This window comes from Danio rerio, chromosome 25 (assembly GCF_052040795.2).
Source record: "Danio rerio strain M-AB ecotype USA chromosome 25, GRCz13ab, whole genome shotgun sequence".
NCBI lineage: Eukaryota > Metazoa > Chordata > Actinopteri > Cypriniformes > Danionidae > Danio > Danio rerio.
In genome coordinates, this window is record NC_141045.1 from 19,445,184 (window position 1) to 19,462,846 (window position 17,663).

The window sequence follows — 17,663 nt, forward strand, 5'->3', positions numbered from 1 at the left end:
GAGTTTAACAAGTGTTGAGTCTACAGATGGATACTTTTGTTTTGTTTATTTTATAATTAACAAGGTTAAACATTCTGCAGTGTTCCTCTTTTTGCAAAGCACTACAGACAGAATGCAGAAGTATAAATGCTCACACTGCCGTCAGCTACCGTTGAAGTTAAAATAATAAGCAATTTTGTGAAATTTTTTTTTTTCAATTATTTCACAAATAATGTTTAATAGAGCAAGGAATTTTTCACAGTATTTACTATAATATTTATTTCTTCGGGAGAAAGCCTTATTTGTTTTATTTCGGCTAGAATAAAGGCAGTTTGTAATGAAAAGGAAAAAAATGTACGTCATTATTATTAGCCCTCTTAAGCAATTTTTTTCCAGTTGTCTACAGAACAAGCCACTGTTATACAATGACTTGCCTAATTACCCTACCTTGCCTAATTAACCTAGTTAAGCCTTTAAATGTCACTTTAAGCTGACTAGTACTAGTATCTTTAAAAATATCTGGTAAAATATTATATTTTATTATGTAAAATATTATGTATTATTATGTCATCGTGTCAAAGATAAAAGAATGGGGAGTTATTAAATTACTTATAAAAGATTATTAAACTAAAATGTGTTGAAAAAAACAGAAATTGGGAATAATTATAAAATAATTTCAATTTAACACATGATGTAATGTGCAGTGGGGTGATCACTCGATGCTGAAGTACAAATTAGGCTAAACACTAAACATTTAACTGTTTTAGGAAACTGCTGGGCTGCTAAATAAAGCATTCAAATGAATAATAAAAGACCCATGTTTATAGTTGCACAATTGCTTTTAAGCGGCTCACCTGGATACGGCAGATAAAACCATGCAGCACTTTTTACAGCACTGAGATTGATGTCGGTCCGGGCTTTATATCCATACTCACTGGGAGATGACGGCAGGGCATTGAAATATGTGAGCAGGAAGCACAGCAACCAGGCTCCACACATCCCAAATAAAGCCTGTACATGAAACCAAACATATATCAACTTAAAGTAACTTCCATCTTTTTGACAGTAAAAATGCTTAAAAGTGTGATTTATTAGCTTACTTAATGGCAGTTGCTCAAGTTCGTAATGCTAGCAGTTTTTCATTATCTCTAAGATGTAAAACGTGACAAGGCAAGCATTCACCTTCAGATTTGTTATGGTTTCTACCAACAATAAAGCTTAAAATGATCATGTCATCCCTTCTCGTAATTCCTTTGCCATGAGAGTTGTTTTTTACAGATTTAATTCACGTGGTTACTTCAGAATCTCATCATCGGTCTTAAAGGTTCATGTAATTCTGAGTACTTTTTTTTTTATATTAACAGATTTGTGTGTGTTGAGCATCAGTTAAGACAATGTTAGCACCTGTTAGCTTTAATTGTGGGGAAAACTGGATAATTTTGAGCTTTTGTCAGCTAATCTTAGCTTCCGGGTTTAAAATGATTTTTGGGGCGGGATCAAAATCAGTAATGTAGCGCAAAACTGCAAGTGCAAAGATGTTTCAGTTTCTCATTATTATTCATAGCAGAATTTTCTTATTCTTTGAGAAGAGCCTGCTTCTTAATTATTCATGACTGCACGTGCTTTCCGAAGGCAAGCCAGTGCCGAGCTGTGAGACACGAAGCCACGGCACACAGTATTTAGCTGTTCATAAAGGCTTGTATGTGTTTTTTTTCATGATGCACGGGGTTTGTTGCATGTTTTTCCCCGTGATGCTGTCAGGGCCGATACATCAAAGCTGTGTATGTCCAGCAAGCATTTTTGTCGGGAGAGCAGTACAAGAATTGTAGAATGGCGAACGTTGTCTTTCATCAGGAGTTCGTTCACATTTAGACACATCGCCGTGCTGCTGTGTTTGCCTAAATCCTCCAGATTACCAACAGGGCTGATGGTTAAAATAGACAGGGCATGAGACCTGCTGTACTGAGTCTGCATTCAGACCCGGGGATTGAAGGAAAAGTCTTCATTTATAGTGTTTATATGAACACGATTGTCTTTACAATGATATAAATTGTGGTCATCTGTATATGAAATTGCGAATAACAAATGTAGCAGGGCATTAAATTACTGTTTATTTCTTTGCATTTTAACTTTGTAAACTATAAAATCATGCGTCTCCACACGGTTTGAGTGTCATTTTGAGTCGACTGACAACAATTATTTGCTTCCCTCCTTTTCCCCTGCTGGCCACGCCCACTATTGCCCTTTGCTCGCAGAGCTCCATGCCCATTATGATGGATCTTTTGAAAAAATTCTAAGGTAGACCTGAACCAAAAAATGGGGGGGGTCTCATGACCCTTTAAATGGTGACCAGTTCGTGTGAAAACTAATATTGGCACAGAGCAAAAGAAAGATTTCAAAATTAATTTAAGCTTTTGCTAATAATAATAATGATAATTATTATTATTATTATAATAATAATAATTTTAAACCTGTTTTCATTGAGAACTTTTGTGTGTGTGTGTGTGTTTACTCTACTAAGTTAAATAAACCTTTGCATGAAACATCTGTTTTCTGTATTATTTGTCACTTCAGTCATAAACAAAAATGTTCTGGTCAAAAACTAAATAAATGTTAAATTTATGTGTGCAACAAATTCTTGGCACCCCCGTGGATTTATATTAAAAAAATCTTGAAGTATATTCCTATTGACGTTTTATATTTTTTCTGTATACCTGGGTGACCAGGAACAGGAAATTGTCCAGCCATGAGCTCCTGTTTCACAGCACTATAAATATGAGGTAAAACATCGGGCAAACTCACTGTCATTCATCACAGTGAGGAAGAAGTGACACCACAGCTGTGATTGCACCGAAAGATTGATTCACAAGTTTATTTCAACTGATTCATAAAGAAACGATTCTGCCTTTGTGTGATTCTGACAATTAAGTGATGATTATTAGGGGTGTCACATGATTGCATTTGTAATCTAATAAATTACACCTTAATTGCATATTAAATTTGCCATAGAAATGACACCTAAAACAAAAGAAAAAGTTATGATTGGGTTAAATGCAAAAAGCATCACATAGACATGATAGAAATTTGCTTAAGAAATGAAGATTTAATATGATTCAACATAGAATGTATAATACTATTCATATTTTATTGCAGAAGTTGCATCGTAATTGGTATTTAAATACCTTTAGATCATGCACATTAGGTAAAGGCTTTTTTAATTACGCTTTTAATGCATTAAATCAACAACCCTTATATTTACAAATACATCCAACATACGGCGCTGTGACTAATGATCATTTTAATAACTTGGTTAGCTTTCATGAGTTGAAGAGCCTCAATTCAAATGTTCTAATATAATATAAAATTGTGTTTTAGACATGCCACATGTAGTATCTGGTATGAGGTCAGCACCTTGAGCTAAAGCACAAAATACTGGAAAATGTTAACTCTGTTACTGGCAACTCAGTTATGGTATAAAACAAATGTATCAAAAGGTTAAACAACAATTTGTAACAGAATCAGATGTTCCCCATCACATTTTTTTTGCATTACTGTATTTTACATTAATAATGGATTCATTCACTCACTGTCCTAATCAGGGGTCGCCACAGCAGAAGGAATTACTCTGGCATATGTGCCGGATGCCCTTCCAGCCGCATATAATGGATTTAGTTGACTGAAAATGATCATTTTTTGCTTTATAGATTCTGCATATTCTTTTTTATGACTATAGCATCGCTAAAGATAACATTGAGAACATTTGTTGAACATACATTTATTGTATAGGAACAATTATAATCTTATCTGAAACAAGATTTATTGTTTGAAAATACTAATTTGATTAATAAACAACAAGACATAGCCAGTATTCACATTCTCGCTCAAATTGTTATGCTATTATATTATTTATGTAAAAGAAAACTAAAGCTGCTGAAGGATGTGATATCTGTAGTGGTCTCAGACCATTGCAGTTTACCCAAACAATTACAATATACAGATAAAACTATATTGTATAAAATAGACTCACGGAAAACAGCTTGAAAAGAGGGTACTGAAAGACTTTCCACTTCTTGTCCTTGTAAGCTATGAGAGGAAGGTTGACTTTGCTCAGATATTGAGAGAAGAGAAAGATCAGGCAAACGGTTCTGCAGAAACAGAAGTCAAAAATATGCATATAAAATACACACAAAATGAATCCCTTCTGCAGGTGATAACCCTTTTCAGCCGGTTTTAAATGTAACATTATCTTCAAGAACAAAATGTCAATGATCTATAAATGTTTTTAATTCCCTGTGACTGATTTAATTACAGCAACAAAGGTTTCTACAGTATAAGCTGAAGGTGAGGTTTAAGATTAAGACTAGCGAGGATCAGATTAAGCACTGAAGTATAACGAGGATGAGGATTACCATTGAGGATTGGGTTTAAAGTGATATTTAACTGAAAATCCTCAAAAATAGCATCTGCTTAATTAAAAACAGTAGTAGATTACAATGAACTTCAAAAACATTCACAAATATGGGTCATTCTAGGATTGCAGGTACATCAGAGAGCTTAGAATAACCAAGAGGCGACACTCTAGTGGAACTTGGAAAACTAGATGGTGCGGCGGCCATTATGGAATGAAAATTCCAGTAGAACAACAGCATATTAGAAGTCTGTAAAATAAACTATTAAAAGTGCTGATGATTGTGATAGTAAGTGTTGTATTGTCATCTTTCAGGTTGTATCTCAGCTTTAATGCGCTTTTAAAATAAATAAACAAAATACAAAGCAGCTGCTTGCCATCGCGACAGCAATAAAGATCCAATGGACAGCCAATCGCTTTTCCTCCAAAATGGCGGAATTCGGAGCTGTTGCTGGGCGCTGCTGTTGCAATGGAACGTTCTATTGAGAGTCACCTCTTGGTCATTCTAAGCTCTTTGGGTACATTTTGCTTCTAAAAAAAATAAACTATTATTATTCAAAACTTTAATGAAACTGTTTTGAATAATAACAGAAATTAAATCAAGTTATTGATTATTTCTATTTCTACTATTTCTATTTTTGACTCTCTCTCTCTGTCTCCTGAATTATATCCTTCAATTATCATAAATTAAGTCTACTTTTCTTTTTTCACCTGTCTTAAGTCTATTAATTAAACAATGGCATGAAATATCTGTTTTCTGCATTACAGTTGAAGTCAGAATTATTAGCCCCCTTTTATTTATTTTTTCTCTTTTAAATATTTCCCAAATGATTTCTTTTACAGGGCAAGGAAATTTTTACAGTATGTCTGATAATATTTTTTCTTCTAGAGAAAGTCTTATTTGTTTTATTTCGGCTACAATGAAGGCAGTTATTAATTTTTAAAAACCATTTATGGGACAATATTATTAGCCCCTTTAAGCTATTTTTTTTTCAATAATCTACAGAACAAATCACTTTTATACAATAACTTGCCTAATTACCCTAACCTGCCTAGTTCACCTTATTAACCCAGTTAAGCCTTTAAAAGTCACTTTAAGTTGTATAGAAGTGTCTTGAAAAATATCTAGTAAAATATTATTTAATGTCATCATGGAAAAAATAAAATAAATCAGTTATTAGAAATGTGTTATTAAAACTATTGTGCTTAGAAATGTGCTGAAACAATCGTCCCTCTGTTAAACAGAAATTGGGGAAAAAATAAACAGGGGCCCTAATAAATCAGGGGGGCTAATAATTCTGACCTTAACTGTATTTGTAAGTTGTTACAGATAAAACATTTTTGTGTCTGCCCCTACTTTCTCGTCAGCTGTGTTACATCGGGTAGAACTGAAATCATCGGTTACATCGGTGAGAACTAAAATCAGAACTGAAAATGCATGTTCCAAGTGATGGACTGAAAATGACTTGTCTTCAAGTGATGTCACTTCCTTTGGCAGAAAACATTGACGAGTCATTAGCCTTCTCCCATTACATGAACTAAATGTTTAGGATAGACCAATAGTAAATGGATTGTTCGTCAACTGTTATTGTGATATCTAAATACATTTCTAAATGAAAACAATACAATCAAAATACATCAAATTGTGCTTTAGACATGTCACATCTGGTACCTGGCGTGAGGTCAGCATCTTGAGCTAAAGCACAAAATACTGGAAAATGTTAACTCTGTTACCATCAACTCTGTTATGGTATAAGACCAATGCAACAAGGTTAAACAACAAGTCATGACAGAATCTTGTTTCCCATCAAACTTAAGCATTTTGCATTATTTTACATTAATAATGGATTCATTCACTCACTGTCCTATTTAGGGGTCGCAACAGCAGAATGAATTACTCTGGCATATGTGGCAGATGCCCTTCCAGCCGCATATAATAGATTTAGTTAAATAAATAAATTTTTGCTTTATCATTTTTGTTTTGAATGAAATATGATTGGAAAACGCTTGAACTACAATTCTGGATTCTCAGTTTAAGTTCAAAATAAAACTAAAATAACCCTCCATTTACATTAATAAAACAGTCAAATTATTAATACTTTCATTTTAAAATTAAACACACAAATATAAAATCTAACTGAATAACATTTAATAAAAACTACAATAGTTTACCAGTGACGCAAAATAGCTTTTCTTCTGTCCTCCGGCTAAATCTGCAAGAGGTCTCAATCTGAATCTTATTTACAGGGCTTAGGATGAGAAGTGTACCATGCGTCCCACACACATATGTGCGTTAAACCTTTGTTTACTTAGAGGCACCTGGACAGGGAGGGTCTGAGGGGCGAGACGAGGATGAGTAATGAATGATCACTGCCATGTATTAGCATTCAAATGGAAACACTAAAGACGCCTGATCTCTACAGATAAATGCTGAACCCTGAGGGATGATTTGTTTTTAGAGGGGCCTTGCATTACGAGAGCCACACCGCAACCAGAATTTCAGAGATACAGAGATATCCGCAATTCCACAGCACTGTAACTCACAGAGCGGCAATTCCCCAATGGGCTCCTGACTTCTGGCCGGCCTGGATGAAGAGCGACAGGCCGATGAGGTTGATGGTGGGAGCGATGGCCAACGGCCCGATAAACTTCAGCACTAAACCCACAAGCCCCGACAGGCCCAGGACAAGCTGAAGCAGCGACGCCACAAGAATGGCTCCCTGGATCTACAAAATGAGAAGAAAAGGTCATTTTAACACTAGAACCAGCAGGGGTCATTGTATACCTAAATCCCCCAGTGGGTAAACTTTAGCCATGCGAATGGCTACTGATTTGATATAGTTAGAAACCAGTATATAATACTCTTTTTAGGGGGTCTAAAATTATTTATTTTAATAGCTTCAGCTGAAGAGCGGGTGCAGGGGAGGTGTGGGGTGGTGTTGAGTTATGATAAATCCTTGGGGGGACTACGCTGGGGCTGAGTAAGTTTCTGATGGAGCCATAGCCTGTCAAGCCCCACCTCAATCCCCATAGCGCCACCACTGTTAAAAATCATATTATGTTGCTGCTACTGTCTTAGAGTCATGAAATGATTACTTTTAGTCATCAAAAGTGATGCTGAGCAGTACAGGACCAAACATTCACTCCTGATCATATACACCATCTGTCACTTGTGGCATTGACTGCCTCTGATACCTGGTTCACATCCAAAAAATGCCTTGCTTTATATGTTGTAACTATAAGGCTGCATTTACACTAGTGCGTTTAAAGTTGCAGTATAGGTGATTGTCTTCAGAAACATTTTTTGTTGTGCTGGTGGAAAGTCTTTTCACATTTCAACAGTATTGATTTAAGTAAATGAAACCTATTATGCAAAGCTATTATGCAAACAGTTAGCATTTTGGCAGATCGCCCACTGCACCCTTTACGTCTGGCTTCCACACTACAGTGTCTGACCAATGAAACGGAGCGTTTTGATACAGTGATGATCGTAAAAGCCAAGGCTGTTTTTCAATGTAAATAGCCTAAATGGACAGTTTTGTTAACAGAGGCATAGCAATCCATAAACATTTCCTGATAGGATCTTCTGGACTATTGCATATAATTCCCTGATGCGTAAAGCCCCTCTTATGTGATCATAACAATAATAAAGATTTAACAGCTACCTTGTTACTATATGTTGAAATGGCAGTTCTAGTTCTTGTCTGAGGATACTAAAAAGGGCTCACCATTACTGTATGAATATAAAACTTACAATAAATAACATGAGGTTTATACATCATAAACTTGCATTAAATATTTTTTTCAGTGTAAAACCCCAAAACACTGCATCTCTAATATAAAGAGAAATCATTACAAATATTTAGGCATCCATTCACATTAATCCAAAAAGACTGAAAAAAGGACAAAAGAAACAAAAATTTGAGAACCCCTGGTGTATATGGCATTTTTTCAAACGGACACAGTCTGATACAGTTTTATCCTTGCTCTTCCATGATGTATAATGATTATTAAAAGTGTCTTTTATTTCAAAATGATGAAAAGTGCATAAATCCATCATTATGTGCAACTGAAGCATAATTTAAAAAATCTAAGCAGTTAAAGTACATTGTTATTTCATTAATTTATTCCCCTTAACCTGTAATAAATAGCTGTAATAAAAAGTCTGCATAGTCTGCATGTTTCAAAGCATGTACCCAACTCGGGATCCAATGTTTTTCGTGTCTGAGACCAGCTCAGTTTACTGTGAACACAGGAGACTCCATCTCTGCATGTGCTGTGAGTTTACCCTCCATATGGGAACGCAACGGACACCATTCACACTTTATTTTCACATTCGCATCATTTCCAGCATTGATTACAGGCGATTAGAGCCTTTCACTAGATTTGTAATGAGGTACATGTGTAAAACTGTTTTCGCAGAGACAACACTTCAGAGGTTAAGTGGGTTAGCATGTGTGCAAATGTGAGATTGATTTCATTCAACAGTTAAATATGTTAACGTTAAGTGACTTGTATTTTAGACACAATAATGTCTGTTTTTCGGTCTATTCCATCAATGAAAACAGCAAGCAATGTCACAACAGAAGTTCTGTCAGATGCTGTATTTTTATTCTCTGAAGCAAAATGGTGTGATGTTGTGTTTTGTATCATTTGGTGCATATGCAGTAATGCAATGCTCTTTTAAAAAATAACATTACATTGCTGTACGCCTGTGGGACTAAGCTGAAAGCGTCTATCAGTAAGCTGTTTGTTAAACTTGACAAAGAGGAACCATTCAGGGTTTTTTTTTTGCTTTTCATTTAAATTTTTGTGTACTTTTACCAGAGTGAAAAGTGAAATCCCATAACATCCTTTATGTAAAATATGGAAAGCTTACAGTCTATGCTTTATGTCACCTTGATCTCGTCACAATAGTTCACAATAGTTGTAGTTACTACTTCATTTTTGTTGTTAAGTAAAATATACTTTTAATTCATGCAAAATTAATTTTATACAAAGGTTAACATATATTTCCTCTTAGAAGCTGGAGGCAAAATTAATGATGTTTCATTGTTTTCATAAGGCGTTCGCTTCATATTTTAGCCTATTTTGTAAGATTATTTTGCTCCTATTTGGTTGTGTAAGAACAGAGGTCCCACTTTAGTGTGATCATCATCAAACGATCAAACATTCATGTGCTGATCAACAGGAAATTTGGCACAGTGTTTTCCACAGATGAAATAGACCTAAATGCACCTTTTTGATAAATTATGAGAATGAAAACAAAGTATAAATGTTATTATCACTTTAAAATAACTAATGCAATTATAAAAAGCCATATAGTCAAATATTTTCATTAATAGTCTAGATTAAAAAGTTGAAACAAGGGTAAAAATTAAATAATCAAAAATATAGGCAGACTGTATTAAATTCTTCATCAAAATCTAGTTTTTTTTTTTTTTAATATCTTGTTTTTCTGCCATGCGGATCTGTCTATCATTGTTATATCTGAACAAACCTTTAAAATGATAATCGCACTGAAAAAATGGCCATGATTTCAACGGTAAAAAACTGTAAAAATGCTACAGTACAAACCCATAACCTGGTTAATGGTATATTTCCTTAATATATACGGCGAATAACCGTAAATTGACTTTCCCTGAAATATGGGTGTGCTAACGTGTCTAACTGTTTATCAAAAGATGTATAGATGTTGGTCATTCAAAATACAGACATACTACCACTATAATTAATGTAATACGGTAGTTTACCGTAAAAATGAGAAATTACTTTTACGGTTTGTATCGTGGTTTTAATGGTAAAGTACTGGCAACCACGGCTGCCGTTTTTTTTACCATAAATTTTACGAATTTATTTTTTACAGTGTGACATGACTCAAACATGGACTGGATTGCAAATATTTGGTCATAAAATTGTTGTTTTTAAGTCATTTTATAACAATGTCAACTAGTGTTAAGATTGTTTTAAACAAAACTTTGTGTTTTTGCAATCACCATATTTTACGTTCTACAAAGTTTGTTAATTTCATTTTTACAAGTTATTTTTTAATATATTAATTTACACTAAATAAAAAGCAGACTTTCCTTGGCAGCTAGCCAGAACAAACTGATTTTTTGTATATTAGTTTTTTTATTTTACTGATTTTATTTCATGTTTAATACCCCCACTCTTTCATGGACATCAAATTCAAGGACTTTTTAAATGAATAATATTTTCAATCAAGCACCTTTGTAATTTACACCCCCAGCATATATAGCATAATGGAATCCCTTCCTGCAAATAACATTTGACCTGTATTTAATATTTACATTAAAATGTCATAATGTTGATGCTTTTAATGTCATTTTTATAATTGTTGAAATGTTTCAAACAAGCGTTTTAAAGTCATGTTCAATACAATTAGTTGACTTCAATCCTGGAAATATTTAAATGTGGTTTCTGAAATATTGCTATAAAGCCTTATTTGTCAAAGTTCATGTATGAGATTGAAATATAACATTTTTAAATTAAGAATTTCTTACATTTTTCATTCAGTTTTTGAAAGTAGCACAGAACAGCTGTTGAAATAACACCAACAACTTCAAATTCAAACACTCTATGGTTGTTTTTAAGTAGTTTCCAAAACCTAAACTCACATGTTTAAAAAATCAAGCACTTTCAAGTACTTTCAAAAAGCGTGGAAACAATGTTAAGAACATCACAACTTTTACGGATACATTTCAGACACAAATGTGTGCACATGCTTACTAAATGAGATTCATTTTTGATGTCACAATTTTTTTTTTCTTTCATGCAATACTAACTAAACTAAAGTGTTTAAAGAAGACAAGCCAGCTTGTTTAGTGCACATTTGGGGTTAGATGTTAGTACTCACACTTTTTCTTTTTAAAACCAGTTCAGACACATTTCCATATACAGCACATACCGATGAGATCACCTTGCATAATTTCAACACCAAGTGGATAATTAACATCCTTGTTATTCCCTGATTTCTGACTCATGTTCACTTTCTCACCACTCAATATAGCCACATTTGTTTCAAGCACTGCAATCAGTTTGCTCTCATCTAAAAAAAAAAAAAAACATTTCTTACAATACCTCACGAATACGAACTTTCCACAGCTCGTCTTCATTCACAAGGAGAGAGGCAGGATCTGTGCCATTTACTTGAGGGTCGGCACTTGAGTCTGGGCATCTCCACTTCGGGAGGGCGAGAATGGCCAAAGTTGGCGTGATGAAGGTGAACGTGCCTCCTTGGAGGATTGGCAACCTGAAAAGACATTAAAATTTGAACATTTCTGTAAACATGTTTTGTATATTACGCAGGTGTTATCATAAAAGTATTGGCAGCAGCTAATGAAAACAACAGACTATTCACTGAATTATAGAGCACATAAATAAATAAACTGTTGCATCAATAATAAAAAAAACTGAACCAAACACCAAAGCTAGACTGGTTTTAAATGACTTAAACTGACATTTATTCTTCTGTGGAAAGTCACTAGAAACCCAGCTGTATGTTCCTACAATTTTTAAGGGGTTTTTTGTCTATAAAGATTGTAAAGTTTCAGAAACTTTTACTTTGCAACTAAAATGTTATAAACAACAAAGGTTTCATGTTAAAGGCATTAACATAAACTATGCAAACAACATTAACAAGGTTTATATTTACAGTTGAAGTCAGAATTGTTAGCCCCCCTATTAATTTTTCTTTCTTTTTTAAATGTTTACCAAATGATGTCTACAGAACAAGGAAACTTTCACAGTATGTCAGATCTTCTAAAGAAAGTCTTATTTGTTTTATTTGTTTTTTCTCAAAAGAAGTTTTTATTTTTTAAAAGCTATTTTAAGGACAAAATGATTAGCCCCTTTAAGCTATATATTTTCCATAGTCTACAGAACAAATCATCATTATACAATAACTCGCCTAATTACCCTAACCTGCGTAGTTAATCTAATTAACATAGTTAAGCCTTTTAATGTCACTTTAAGCTGTATAGAAGTGTCTTGTAAAACATCTAATCAAACATTATTTATTGTCATCTTGGCAAAGATTACATAAATCAGTTATTAGAGATGAGTTATTAAAACTATTATGTTTAGAATTGTGTTGAAAAAAATCTCTCTGTTAAACAGAAATTGGGGAAAAAATAAACAGGCGGGCTAACAATTCTGACTTCAGCTGTTTATAAAATGTTATGTTATCGTCGATATGAAAAAAAAAACACTTCAAAAAAAGCACCAAAATACATAAAAAAATCTTGTATTTTGCAAATTGGAGCAAGGATTGCTAAACAAACCTTCTATGCATTTTATTAAAGCCCTAATTGCTTTACTGATGCTATCTTGTAAAAGGTGCAGTAGGAGATCCATTAGCGTAATATCTTTGAAACACAGTCCCTCCCTTGCCATCCAAAGCCAATCCTCCTGAAATCACCAATGCGCAGATGATAGTAAACAATCCACTAGATCATGTCATTCGCCAGTTAGAACATGTATAAAGTATAGTACTTTATAAGTTTATTTATTCATTAATATTATTATTTTCAGGCTCATTTTCAGGTGTGTAGCAAGAAAGACTTGTCATAATGTGCAATATTTTATGCATGCAAGGATCACTGGTGTCATTCTCTCATGCACTTTGTCCTAAAGCAACTATATAGTGCTTAGCCGGTGGGGTGCAGGACTAAATGTACTTACATGCTACTTCAGACCAAATATTCAAAGTAGCATGGTAAACAATATAGGGACTGCCTTATGAGTTGTCATTGTTCAAAAATGAACTGATGTGATGTGGATGTAAAACCAACGTTACCTCAGTAGTTCGATATTATCAATGAGGTCAAAGGCATCTTATAAAATCGAAAATAGTCACATCAATCTTTCGCCGGTAGATTTCTGTGGCTGAATAACACTTCTGTGCATATAACGGATTCATAACAACAAGACCTACATCAGCTTTGAGTATAACACACACTACCTGTCTAAATGAAATACTTCAGCCACAATGTCATCCTTCCTCCAGCGTGCAAAAGTAACTCCAATACTGATTCAGGAATTTATAAAGGTTTAATTTAGCATTTGTTTTTAGTGCTGTCACTCTCTCTCCCTCTTTTGTGTGCACCTGAACACCTGTGCTTGAGCAAATGGCGGATCAGTCTGTATGAACAGGGATGCGCAGATGTACAAATTTTTATTTTTTGTTAGACAGTTTGTCCTATACTTATCAGAATTATGGGAATTATGGGATTAACAAATTTTAATTGGATGAACATTTTTTAGTCTTATGTCTTACCCAGATAATAAAAAATACTAACGCTGTCAAAATTAGTGCATTAATGCATGCAATTAATTTGAAATATTTTGCGTGTTAAAAAAAAATTAACACAATTATTGCAGTTGCAGTTTTTTTTTTTCTGTTGTGGTCGACATGTATTCAACATGCAAAGAAATATGGATAAGACCAAGGAAGCACTTTTAGAAAGAAAGATTCAGTATAAAACAATTAATGTCGCATTACCAGGCTATCAGTGTTTCCTCCAGAATTTCGTACGTTTCATTTTTAATCTTTCGACTTTTGTATTTCGTGACTCGGTGGTCCTTTAAGGTAATCAAAAATCGCTGTTTACATGGTAGACTCTTAATAAAAGTTTTCTCTTAATCATATTAAAATCAGAGTATTGGTGTCCATGTAAATGTACTCTGAGAAAATGCCATGATGAAGTTGCGAGCTGTCAAAGACTCTGCCTTTCAGCATGCGGCCTCAAATGTTTCATTAAGTTTGATGTGTTTCCACCTTAAACGCAACTTTTGTAGAGTGTATGCTTCACGTTGTTGTGTCAGAATCCTTGTGAAATACAGCCATACTTAAGAACGCTTAGTTTAAGCAAATTTTATTAACCCAATCATGCGTGTTGAATCTGAAGGGAATTGCTCCGGCTGCGCTGTCCTGTGTGCGTGCCTATGTGTGCCTTTGATGTACCCCTTGATGCTTCTTACATCTTTGTCGCAGCACCAGTGGCAACAAAATTAGGGACCGAAATGCCTATGCTAATTTAGTGGTCCTGCTTATGAGAGACTGTTCTCACTCTAAGGTCACGTTATTCTAAAGAAAAGGTCCACATTGTCCCCCGATAATGTCAACAGGAAACAGTCTTAGCAACTGGCTGAATGTAAAGTAGGACTAAGCAACATTGTTTCTACTTTAAAATTAATGTTCTCAACTCACAGCAATACAACTTTTCAATGACTGCAATTGTTTGTATTCAATACTTTATTATTATTATTCTAATTTTCCAATTTCCATATTTGCAATGCCTGTATTTTGTTTTTTTTTTTCAGTACAAATCCAACAATGAAATCTTTTTCTGTATTGGCATTGTTTTGAAATTCAAATGGCACTAACATGCCTGTTTTTATTTCTGTAATAAATTTGGCTGTCAAGCCAGGATCTTGATGGTTTATTGTGGGTATGTTGTTTACATGAAGAAATCTGTGTTACAAGTTAAACAAAAATTCTAATAAACAATTATATTTTGAACTTAAATAGTTTTTTGGCTTGCGTTTACATTTGAATCGCCATTTTAAGTTTTAGTCTTTTAAAGAGCCCATATTATACATGAAATAGGGTCATATCTTGGTTGTAAGGGTCTCCAACAAAAACACTTTCATGGTCTTATAATCTACATTTATTTTCACCTAATTATTCCAGCGACTCCCGTATGAATCGTCCAGTGATTCATTTGTTCCCAAACCCCTCCTTAGCGCGAAGCTAATCTGCGCTGATTGGACCAATGACAGTCTGTTGCGATTGGTCGACTGCCTTCAGTCAGAGAGTGAAATGCCCAACAGCTAATCAGCAATATAAAAGTAATCACAGTTCATACACGCTCGATAGTGTAAGACGTGGATTTTAGCTGCCAGTGGGTCAATGTAAATACAGACGATGGACTTGATAATACAGACGACTAACTATTTTATTGAGCAAAAACTCCAAAAACTGTCGAGATCTCCTAGCTTGTCTCACTCTGCTCTTTTCACAGACACACACACAAAATATTGCCCTCGTCCTTGCGCGCGCACACACACACAAAAACACACACACACCTCCGGACGACAACGCGCGCACACACACACAAACACAAACACACACACACACCTCCGGACGACAATGCGCGCACAAACACACACACATACCTCCGGACGACAGCGCACGCACACACACACTACCCTCGTCCACGGAGCTCCGTAAACAAAGCAGCACGCGTCGCGTTTTTAACGTGACTTTGCACGCGATAAGAGAATATAGCCAGTTAACCTGATACAGTACACGCGGTTACAAGTAACAAATCACAACTAAATACATTTGCAAGCTAGAGTCAACAAGGCAACAACTTTAATCGCACGTACTTACACTTGAGAAATGCAGGAAGAAACCCAACCTGACCCATCCAGCAGTAAGTTACTCTTTACTGATCCTTCCTTTAACAAACGCAGATGAAGTATTCTTTGTAGCATGTAGTTTGCAGAAGTTTCCAGTAGTTTCCAACTGCTTGGTTATAATGCTGAGGTTTTATCTTTGGGTAGAGACTCGATAATATCCATCTGCAGTGTGACTTTAATCAGCCGGCATGTTTGTGTGTGTGTGTTTGTGTGTGTGTGTGTGTGTGTTTGGGTTTCTGCGTCAGAGGGCGGTGCTGCAGGTTTGAAATCTCCCGGGTTTGCGCATGCACGTGAATAACTTGGTTTCGTTAGTACGTCATGGCGAAACACCTAATGACTCGGTATCAAGGCGACTCGTTTGAAGCAATATGAGTCGACTCTTTTATAGATGAATCAACCATTTTAAACACTGTACTCTTACAGATTTAAGCCTTAGCTGGATACTTCACTTCACTTAGAGCTGTGTTACACACTACATGGAGAGGAATTTTCAAAAACCCATAATATGGGCTCTTTAAATATGATTAATCCCGATTAATTGCAAAAAAGTGTGATTAATTAAATTTTTTTAATCGATTGACAGCACTAAAAATACATATAAATTAATTTAGATCATTTATTTTAATCATTATTATTGAAATGTGAATAGACATTCAACCAGCACAATAAAAAATGTTTCTGAAGAAAATCACCTACTGCACCTTTAAACATTAAAAATCAATGGTGCAATGCTTATACTAACTAGATCTGGCAACATGTCAGAGCAGAGGCTGCAGTTGTGTCCTTATAAGCTTGTTTAATTAGCCCAGTTTTCTCAGACCTCTTAAGCGACTTTATTTATCAAATAGCACAATGACAAATAATGACAAATCTAGTGACGTTTGGACAAAAGACCTGCTAGTGTGTGGTAGTGCAGCCATATTTGTCCTGCCCCTAAATCTGCTCTGTTCAGTGAGCGCAGACAGCAGCTTGTTCTGTTGACCGCAGCGCTGCTCACACAGACATGAATGAGATCCATCATACATCTGCTTCTCCTTTGTATTATACTAAAACAGTTTAATTTGACCATTTATTATTCTCTTGAACTTATATTATTAACAATCAGGGAGCCTTGGTGACAGCAATTTCTGAACTTGTCAGAATTTTGTTTATTGTGTCTGAGAGACTACAAACTGTATAACTACACTGTAAACTCACAGCACCAAATATATTTTACTGTATTAAAACAACAATAAACATCATTTACTGACATACATGTACATACAAGTACATGCATAAAATCTATACTTATAATACAAATATAAATACTATTTTATTAAACACGTTGGCGAAGTGGGTAAAACAGTCGCTGCTTCGAGGCTTGGCTGGGTGAGTTGGCATTTTTGTATGAAGTGTGAATGTTCTCTCTATGATCGCATGGGTTTCCTCTGGGTGCTCCTGGCTCATGAATCTGATTGGCTGACAGCCGAGCAATATTCTGCAAATAACAGCACTCGTCCAGCCTTGTGTATTACTCTGCTCAAATACAGCGATAAGCAGAGGGGACACACTACAGTTTGACAAATATAGCTGCTGTTTGACAATATAATCTACTTTTGAGCCTTTTTTAGTTGAGATTGTAGTTGTTTAGATTGCAAATGATGTTGAAAAAGTAGCAATGATTTCTGTTCTTCTGACGTCAACTGCAGATGTGAATGAATGGCGGAAGAAAGTAGTTCCTCATACAAAAGGGCTAGACTCTTGTGTTTGATTTTCTTTTTATATACACGATTATGCCTGTTGCATAATTTCAATATCACACTCATAGCAGTGCGATATGGCTGTATACCGG

At 34.9% G+C, this 17,663-nt stretch overlaps 1 protein-coding gene and 1 long non-coding RNA gene across 12 annotated transcripts in view; one reads left to right on the forward strand and one right to left on the reverse strand.

The window, feature by feature from the left end:
* LOC147837669 (uncharacterized) overlaps window positions 1–17,663 on the forward strand; it is a 138,528-nt gene that overhangs the window by 97,012 nt on the left and 23,853 nt on the right. The window lies entirely within an intron of this gene.
* The window catches only part of si:dkey-106n21.1, a 147,188-nt gene that overhangs the window by 45,143 nt on the left and 84,382 nt on the right, over window positions 1–17,663 (reverse strand). For all 11 annotated transcript variants that reach the window (XR_015526425.1, XR_015526423.1, XR_015526424.1 and 8 more), the window contains 4 exons: window positions 11,489–11,660; window positions 6,932–7,113; window positions 4,007–4,124; window positions 834–990 (listed from right to left, as the gene is read on the reverse strand). Coding sequence is in view for 7 of the 11 variants with exons in the window: in XM_087312077.1 (XP_087168203.1) it covers window positions 834–990; window positions 4,007–4,124; window positions 6,932–7,113; window positions 11,489–11,660 (629 nt within the window). In the remaining 4 variants the exon portion in view is untranslated. The remainder of the gene's footprint in view (window positions 1–833; window positions 991–4,006; window positions 4,125–6,931; window positions 7,114–11,488; window positions 11,661–17,663) is intronic.